At 36.5% G+C, this 9,635-nt stretch overlaps 1 protein-coding gene across 6 annotated transcripts in view; it reads left to right on the top strand.

Annotated features, from left to right (window-relative positions):
• The window catches only part of LOC146476135 (von Willebrand factor D and EGF domain-containing protein-like), a 56,872-nt gene extending 47,926 nt beyond the window's left edge, over positions 1-8,946 (top strand). For 2 of the 6 annotated variants that reach the window (XM_085114962.1, XM_085114963.1), the window contains 10 exons: positions 387-500; positions 1,220-1,333; positions 1,486-1,599; positions 2,145-2,258; positions 4,414-4,686; positions 5,217-5,387; positions 6,602-6,702; positions 6,894-6,952; positions 7,458-7,615; positions 8,375-8,946. In XM_085114962.1, coding sequence (XP_084971088.1) covers positions 387-500; positions 1,220-1,333; positions 1,486-1,599; positions 2,145-2,258; positions 4,414-4,686; positions 5,217-5,387; positions 6,602-6,702; positions 6,894-6,952; positions 7,458-7,615; positions 8,375-8,670 — 1,514 coding nt within the window. In that variant the 3' untranslated portion in view covers positions 8,671-8,946. The remainder of the gene's footprint in view (positions 1-386; positions 501-1,219; positions 1,334-1,485; positions 1,600-2,144; positions 2,259-4,413; positions 4,687-5,216; positions 5,388-6,601; positions 6,703-6,893; positions 6,953-7,457; positions 7,616-8,374) is intronic. The other 4 variants (XM_085114964.1, XM_085114965.1, XM_085114966.1 and 1 more) reach the window with 4 other exon arrangements.
• Positions 8,947-9,635: the final 689 nt, after the last annotated feature.

Raw genomic sequence — 9,635 nt, forward strand, 5'->3', positions numbered from 1 at the left:
ATGGTCTCTCTCACTTCCTCTTCAAACTGAATAAAATTTTCTACTTTTCCACGCAAAGGGCGAAGGGCATAAACGGCTTCTTTTATCGCATTGGCCGCCATTTTGTAAACCTTATGCGACCACCCTTAGCTTTTCTGTAAGTAAGCCGCTGAACTCAGAGGAGATTAAAGCGGGCGGCAAATTGCTCTTTGGCTCAGCCCCCTGACCCGGCGTGATAATGATGACTGCCACTTATCTCCTTGTAGACACTGTACGTAGAAGCAACATTACACGGGCCTGGTTAGGAGGGGGGCGGGAACTCTAGACACGAAAAGCTGCAATAAGAAACTTTAAACAGATGAATGTTTAGTCAATTAACGAATATTTTGGTCTTCTGCTATTTTCAGATATCGACTACTGCAGAAACGCCACCTGCAAGAATGGTGCTTCGTGCGTGGATGGATTGCACAATTACACGTGCTCGTGTGTGACTGGATTTACAGGGGAGCATTGTGAAACAGGTATCCGACTGACATAAAAAAAATTGTTTTGTTAAATAGTGCGTTATTTTTTGAATTTATTTATCAACCAATAAATAATACCATAGTTTTCTTCTGATTCCCTTGTATTTCACGAACTGTCTTTTGGGGGAATTCGAATTTCTCGAAAAAAAGGTTCTTACCTTCCTCTGGAATTTAAATTGATGATAGAACAAACATTACGGAGTTTTCTTGTTTAAAGTTGGGGGAATACCGTGAAATATGCAATAGTATTTAAGCTACACGTCGATCAGGGGCCATGGTTATGAAGTCCTGTGCCCTTACTTTCGTTTAGTAAATTTACTTACTTCTTCGTTAGATCATTCGTGGAAGGAAGAACTACTATTTGCATTTCTGTGTACCGGGTAAAACGCAACTGTCGCTGTTTCAACTGTTTGCCTGTTGTTATCCATGAAATAAAATAAATTCTTCACTCCTTTATATTTAGAATTAATAACGCGTGGATTATATCAGAACTAAGTCAAGTTAAACGACTTAATGTTACTTGCTATTTCCGGCCATCAACCTTTGCATGAGTATCATTATGTCATTTGTAAAAATTGTGGCCGTGTATCTCAGGAATCTACAGCTAGGTAGCCTTGCGAAATGGAACATCGTTGAGTAATTCCACTGGAATCGTATATATTAGTTAATAAGAGGCCTCTTGGATAACACTGAACTTTCTTTTTCTTTTTATCAAGACGTGAACGACTGTGTTAACAATAGTTGCCTCAATGGTGGATCTTGTATGGATGGAATAAACAACTATTCGTGTGTTTGTCCAGCAGGCTTCACCGGAAATCACTGTGAAGTTGGTAAGGTTCAAGTTGTGATGATGATTATCGTTTCTTCTTTTTTCTTTTGGAAATCTGGAGTTAGACATTCCATTAACATGAAACATGACAGTAACATTTAACATTTTCGCGAACATGTGGTGCCATAAATTTTACTTTTATGCTACTCCTAGATATCGATTACTGTGTAAACGCTACTTGCAAGAACGGTGCCTCCTGTGAAGATGGATTAAACAATTACACTTGTGTTTGTGTAGCTGGATTCAGAGGCGATCATTGTGAAACAGGTACAGATCGAAAAATCCAACAGGCACACAGCTGGTTTTCTTATACATTCATTCCATACATTCGTTCGTTTGTTCGTTCGTTCGTTCATTCATTCTTGGTTGTTGCGTTGAATTGGTTGGATGGTGCGTTCGTTCTTTCGTTTATTTGACAGTTTTTACATGTTGCTTTACACTGAAGAATTAACTTCATAGCCTTGTCATCTGTTGCTCCTACATGTCGGCTACCGTGTCAAAGTCACTGAAAAGAATGGTGTTTCACGCGTTAATGTATTAAACATATTCTGATCGATGCTTCTGCATCAATGGATTCCCGGGGTGATTATTATTGTGAAACAGATATGCGTATACCTTACTATACTACTACTAACTTCATTGATGTGCTGTTTCCTGAGATTTCTTTCCGATCGCGGCTGAAATAACAGGATGTTTGTTGTCTCCTAGTTTATTACTTTAATTATAACACCAAAAACGACCGGTACATATTTTTACAAAGACTTTACAAGCAGTGTCTTTATTAATGTACCACATCGCATTTCATTTTGCAGACATCGATGAGTGTGTTAATCACACATGTGCTAACAGTGGATCGTGTATTGATGGCGTCAACAGTTACTCGTGTAACTGTTTCGTGGGATACACTGGAAATCGCTGTGAGACTGGTATGGCTGTGTTGACGAAGATACGTTAACCGATTAATTTTCTATGTAATTATCCAAGGGTATAGAATTACTTCCACACTTCTGTATTCGATGCCTGAAGTCCTTTCCATATTTCGATTAGTTTCTAAGAGAACAACTACCATTGTGCTAATTTGTTGAAAACATTAATAGGTTAAACTGGACATTCCTCGTCTTAATTCTTCAGCAGATTTAATTTAACTTCGCTAATATTCCTTGATATGGACAGTTATCAGACTTTGTTGTTTGGACTGTAAGAATGGCAGCTATTGTGTTGAAAAAATTGAGAGCTTCACGTGTGTATGCCAGGAACGTTTTGCAGGACTAGGATGTGAAAAAGGTGTCGTCTAGAGAAACCAGTGCGAAAAATTCAAATCACACGTAGTTGTGTTCAGTGAGAGAAGCCTTAATAACTTCCTTTTGGATTTCTTACCTTTTTTGCTTTAACCCTATCTAGATTCTCCCTGCGGCCACTTTCAACATGAATAACTTTTTTTTTTTAATATTAGAGCAAACGCCTTGATACTAAAGAAATTTTTTCTGAGCGTTTTCTGGGAAAAATTTGATATGGCCGGTTAGTGCTTTTTTACCTTGACGTTACCGTCACCGTCATTACTATTTATTATTATTATTATTACTATTATTATTATGATTGTGATTATGATTATTAATATTATTATTATTATTATTACTATTATTATTATGATTATTATTATTATTATTATGATTGTGATTATGATTAATAATATTATTATTATTATTATTATTACTATTATTATTATTATTATTATTATTATTATTATAACTATTATTATTATTATTATTATTATTATTATTATTATTATTATTATTATTATTATTATTATTATTATTATTGCCCCCGCAGGGTTTGGCCCTCTCTGGGCCAAAACCCAAGGAGGCACCCTAGGATTCCCCGCGTGTATACATATAAGGAATTTCAAAATGTAAGAAGGTAAGTACTGTAAGTAAATTTGTTAGTATGCGAAAAAATCAAAATGGGCGCGCACGGTGGTCTCGGGTAATACTTCAGCAAGCGTGCAAGGTGCTGTCGGGTAGATGTCATTCTGCAACCACGAGGTCTTCGAGCAGCGTTTGACGGTCTTGCGAGCAAAAGTTTGCGTTTCGTCGTCCTTTAGCAGCATTTCGAGTTTTCTCTAGCAGTGTTTCAAGGTCTTGCAACCACGAGTTCGCATTTTGCCATCATTTAGCAGCATTTCAACCACGAGTTCGCGTTTTGCCATCTTCTAGCAGAGTTTCAAGGTCTTGCAACCACGAAGTCACGTTTTGCCATCTTCTGCATCCTTAGCAGCCTTTCAAACCACGAGTTCACATAATTACACATACAATACGTTGCTGTTTCGCAAAACAAAACTGTATGACTGTAATAGATTTCATTGTCAAATTTACAGAGAAATATGCTAGCCAGTTACATGGATTTTAACTTCAATAAATATTGAAACGTTTCTTTTTTAACCGTCGTATGCACAGTATTTATATCCAGTAAAAACCATAAACAGGTGTTAAACAGATCTTCAAAAGCGGGGGCGGCTCTAGTGAAAACTATTAGTAGTTATTATTATTATTATTATTATTACTTTTCGTTTCATTTCAAACTTTTATGGAGTTTTGGGGGAAATGCAGAAATCCAGGATGGTGGATCCAAGATGGCCGCCATTTAGCACACGTCATATGGCGTCATCCCTTCCTGTTCTCAACCCCAAAGGGAAAATCTTTGGACATACTATCTATATCCCAAGCCTCCTTGTCATAGCTTTTATACATGTCCCATCACCTGTAGAAAGAAAAAAAATAAAGCACGTTCATTATAGGGTAAAATTCTTTTTCTTTTTTTCACCAGCAAAACCTGGTCATACGTAACATGTACAGTGCCTCGCCTTAGAGAGCTGTAGCAACTTAAGCGAGAGTAAAAAAATTTAGATCAAGTGGAAGTGACCACTGAAATCATCTTAAGTTAGACACATTCGTGGCTAGCTTTGACTTGCCTTACAGAGCTTTCGTTTGAACATTAACGGAACGTAAGTTGAAGCAGCGTCCGAAAAATAGGCCATTTGCAAGAGGCTCTTTTCATTGTTTCAATGTTGCTTTCTGTTTTCAGCCATTACAAGCAGTGAAAGTATAGTTGCAAGCACAGCAACAGGGAAAAGGACGATTGTGACCTCAAAACCGACTGCATCAGTCAGTTCTTCTCACTTGACGACAACATTCTCCTTGGCTGCCATTTTGCTCTCCACAAGCAGCGGTTTTACCACAACTGCCTCGCCGCAGCAACAAAAAGAATCTGTGTTTACTACTAGCTCAGAAAACATGGGTGTGAGGACATCGTCCATTATCTCCAACGCTGACGCAACCCAAGTTACTTCAGAAACTGGTACGTGACTGTTAAAACAAAGCTAAATTTACGAAAGAGTAACATCTTTCATTTTCCAAACAATATTCTCATAACTACAAATGAGGTCGTGAATGTAGACACGGCAGTCGACTGCCAAAAAATAACCATCAGCTTCTTCTTGTAAAAGATAACATTACCTTCGGTATATGTTTTGCTCTCGACAAGCAGCGGCGTCACAACGACTGTGGCATCACAACAGCAAAAACATTCAGTGTCTCAAACTACCTGACAAAATTTACTTGTGAGGTTTTCGTCCATTGTCACCAATGCGGACACAATCCAAGTTACTCCGTCAGTAACAGAGGGACCAGAAACTGGTTAATAACTGCCGAAAATTGTGCTAAACTTTTAGCACAATGCATGGTCTTTTAGCCTCGTTCATCTTTCAAACAAACGAGACTTTGGATTCTGGATTGTAAAAACACCAAATGAGGGTCTCGATGTAAACAAATTACACTATCCTACCAAATATTTGTCTGTATTTAATTTCTTAAAATTTTCCTGAACAGGTTCTCTGTCTACCACTAGCAGCGTCTTCACCACACCTGTCTCATTACCACTGCACCAACGATCTATGCTTCCAACAACCACACAGAAGATCCCTCTGAGCACATCGTCCACAGCTCCTAACGTTATATCAACCCAAGTAACTCCAACAGCAACGGAGGAACCTGAAACAGGTGTATAGTTGTTAAAACTTTACTTGATTTATGACGGTCGTTAATTCACCTGTCACACAAGAATGTCATAATATTAAATGAATTCGTGAAGGCCACAATCCCTTTTCAGCATTTTTCCCGTCATGTAATCTGCAATAATTTTATTATTATTATTAGTATTATTATTATTATTATTATTATTATTATTATTATTATTATTATTATTATTATTATTATTATTATTATTATTAGTTTGGCTAGTCGCAGCAAAAAAAAAATTGTAACAGAAACGTGTGATTACATTTAGCTTTTCATTAACCAAATTATTCAACCTTTGATTATTTTCGAAAATCTTTTGCATTTACGTGAGGGATTCGTAATCAAATGTTTCGTAATTAAACTTTGCACAATCAATATTTATTGCATGTAGGAGATGCAACAAAACAGCAAAAACAGACCAATATTTATCATCTATCGGCTTTTAACGTACATCTAACTTAGTTTGCTGCGAAGGAGACTCTTCTCAATTAACAAACCTGAGCTACGACGTTAGGCATCATTCATGCGAGTTGGTCTTTCTATTGTGCTTCAAGTTCTGTTAATTGTCCAGGTTAAGGTCCCAGACACCTTGCAACTCATGAAAAGAAAATCTAAATTTGCACCTTGAGTCCTGATTTTATTTCGCTTTTTGAAAGAACTTGCATCAAACACGCTCAGCATTCGCAGAGAGACATTAAAGATAGGACCCTTACTTAGGACAGTACAACCTTTGAAACACTAGACTCACTCATTCCTATGCAGACAAGGAAACGGAAGACATTGTAACGCCATAATGTAACCAGCTATCGTGTAAATGACAAAGCAAACTGAAAGTCAAACGATTGTGATTCGTTTTACGTAAACGTAAAATATATTTATCTCAATTCGCCCATACCCCGTTGATGTGATACCATCTTCTAGATCCTGTTAAGAGGCAAAACGTGATATGAAAAATGATATCCATGAAAAGGAGTCGGTTCAGACAGTTTTTGGCTGAATTGAGAACAAAGGGAAACTGAAACGAGTGTTGAATTGACAATGTTTCCCCAAATTGCGACGTAGAGGGTTGAGCCATATTTTGTCGTTGAATTACATACTATAAGCATTGTGGGGTTAACACCTGAGATCTTTGAAATTTGCACTGTTACGAAATCGAGAAACGCCATTAATGTTATCTGTATTCTTAATTGTTGCAGAACATGTTTTCAAATTAAAAATCATTAAGGACTGGAATGATGATCTGAAGGACAAGAGCAGTGATGCCTTTAAAGATTTGTCTTCAAAATTAGAAAGTGAGGTTAGATAAGTACAAACAAGAAAGTTTTAACTGGCCAGCATTGTTGTGTACCTTCTACTATTATTACTCAAATCCATCTGTACCATTTTTTTTTTGTCAATAACACTTTTGAACCGGAAAAAGAACTTTCAGTTTGAAGAGCCAAGTTTTGGTTTCACCCGTTTTTAGAAGTCACCAATTCTTACTTGCAGATTTGGAAAAAGTTCTCTGGAAGAGAAGATTTAATTGGGGTGAAAGTCATATCCTTCAGGTATGTATGCATTGGATGTCAGTTCCTGCAGTTTGTGAATTACTCTAACCCCCCCCGCCCCCCTCCAAATGCTGACCTTAGTAGTAGTGTTCTATTGATGCCAGAATTTTTTTGACTTGCTTGCGAGCTCTGTTATTCAGAAGAGCTTCATCTCCAGCCGTTGGTGTAGGGAAGATCAAGCTTACTGATCAGGCTTACTGTTTCCATTAGTCATGGTTGCTTTCTTTTATGCTCCAGTCGTTTTCTATATACTTTTTTTGTTCGTCATTCTTTTCTCCTTCAATATTTATAAACCTATACGTAATAATGTAATGAATAATAGTAAGAGAAATAAAAATATGGGCCCAGTTGTGAAAAGAGACGTCGGTAAAGTGATAACATTGATTAATGCATTTCTTTTGAAACATAAAATAGACAGTTGGTTCGATGTTTAATTAAAAGGTTTATGGGTATATATAGAATCAACGAAAATTATTCTTAGTTTACTTCTTTCTTTCGTTCCCAGTAAAGGAAGTGTCGTGGCAGAGTTTCAGTTGATGTTCAACAAAAACGTTGCCCTTGAAGAAGCATTTTCCCATCTCAAGAACCAAATAAGTGATGGAAATCTTGGTGGCCTTCGAGTTGACCCTTCGTCTCTGGAACAGGTGACACGTGTAACTGAAGGTAATTTTCTTTCATCATTGCAAGCCATAGTTAAAAACCTGAAATTAGCCGAGGATCAGAGTTCAATATGATGTTTTTCTTTTCTTGCTTGTCCAAAAAGACAAGAAAGGGGAATCATGTCATTATTTATTTTTTTTTGTTTTGTTTTTTCTTTTTGTATAATTTCACGCGTGAAGTAAACAGGTGAATGAACATAATGACACGAACAAGAACATTGGAACTGCTTGATAAGCAAACACACTATTTCCCATTCCTGGAATTGGAAGAAGAAAATGTAATAATTAGAATCCTAAAGACGTTGGTGTCCAGTTCTTTTCCTGTGCAGTAGATGATGTTCTAATCCTTTTGGATTATTTGAATAATGAACAAAAAATATCTTTTTCTCAATAGGTCAGGCACACAGCAGCCTGTTGAATATACTTCTTGACGCACTGTTTACGCTTTACTAAAAGAAACTTTCTTAATATTTGTATGATATAGCTATGCACCAAGTAAGGAGCCTTCGAGGAACCTAGAACCTTCTAAAATCCATTTTCAATAATATTACATGCGCGTGTGCTATTTGTCGACAGTTATTTAAGAGATGACTCAGCATTCTAAAAGGTTCTGGACTAATTCCATAGAATGTGCTAGAATGTTAAATAAAATGTTCGAGAACGTTCTGCGAAATGTAGACAATCTTCGTAACAGTCATAAAGAGATAAATGCCGGAACAAAATGAAAACAACACACTAATCTGCTCTAAATTCGTTTGTATAGAGCCAACCAAGGAACCGAAAGAATCGATAATGAAATATGTCATCATCATCGGTGCTACCTCTGGCGGACTCTTTGTCCTGGCACTTGCCTATATCTGCCTGGTACGCTTCAAAAAGAAGAAGAAAACTTCGGGTCGAAAAAGGCTTGGTTCAGGGCTCGTGCGCTCTGAAGAAGAGTTTTCAAATCGAGAAAAGTATGAGTTGGAAAATACCAGGTCAATGGAAAACATTTACTTCAAGGAGGTGGGCGTATGGAGTAAGACCGATGAAGGAAAATCAAATGAAGCATTTGATTAACATGATTGCTTACACGCGCTTTCCTAGCTATTAAAAGGCGGATGAATTTACTATAAAGGAATGTAGTGAAGGATTAACCTACTGAAGGGAATTTTAGTTCAACGGTCGATATAATTAGTGGGGTTGCAGAGCGTACAACAACTGCCAAGCACTTGTGTTTTTATTTAAGTTGTTAAGTTTTTATTAAGACTGTTAACGTTTTACAGCTACTTGTAAAAATGCAACTACTCAGGTTACAAAAGGGAAGGCTACCAATAGTGTTCTTAGGTTCCATTAGTTTGATTATGGGATAAAATTGGAAGGGATAAAATTTGGAAAAACGAAAAAAGAAAGAAAAAAGAAAAATTAAAGCTTTTATAGGTTTGTTGTGCTACGCTGAGTGGAATCCCGTTCTCCCAAGCTTTCAGTTTTGATAATTTTACAAGTCCAAATTTGTTAAACAATCCAGACGCGAATAATGTAGAAACTCACACTTGTATTATTTTATTATTGGTTTTCTTGGATTCATTAATTGTTCGGTGTTGGGAAGCGATACAATATATGCTTTATTTACGGGAATATTCGAATCGAAGGGATAAAAATATTAAAACGTTTAATGATTTATCTTTCTATTTATGTTTTAGTGTAACGCTGATCTAGCCCTGATCAAATGTTGTTTTCTCCTGGTATAAATTTGGTTAAAGTAGGTGTTCTGTTTTGGATTACTTCTCAGGAAATTTATCCTTCCGTCAAGAATGTCTGGTTTTTTGAAAATGGCCACCGTTCTTGTTTTTATCGTTTTTAGTGAAGATATTCAGTGTTTCTTACCGAATTTATACCAGCCGATATTTTGTTATTTAAGTTAGTTTTCACTGTACTTATTTGAATAATAGTAATCTTGAAATCTTTGCGTTTGAAGGTGACTATCAATGTCAATACTTTTTGTTCTGAAACCACGTACTGTATTTTTAATAAGGTAACTGAAA

The sequence above is a fragment of the Pavona decussata genome, unplaced genomic scaffold, assembly GCF_977016875.1.
Source record: "Pavona decussata unplaced genomic scaffold, jaPavDecu1.1 SCAFFOLD_79, whole genome shotgun sequence".
Classification (NCBI taxonomy): Eukaryota; Metazoa; Cnidaria; class Anthozoa; order Scleractinia; family Agariciidae; genus Pavona; species Pavona decussata.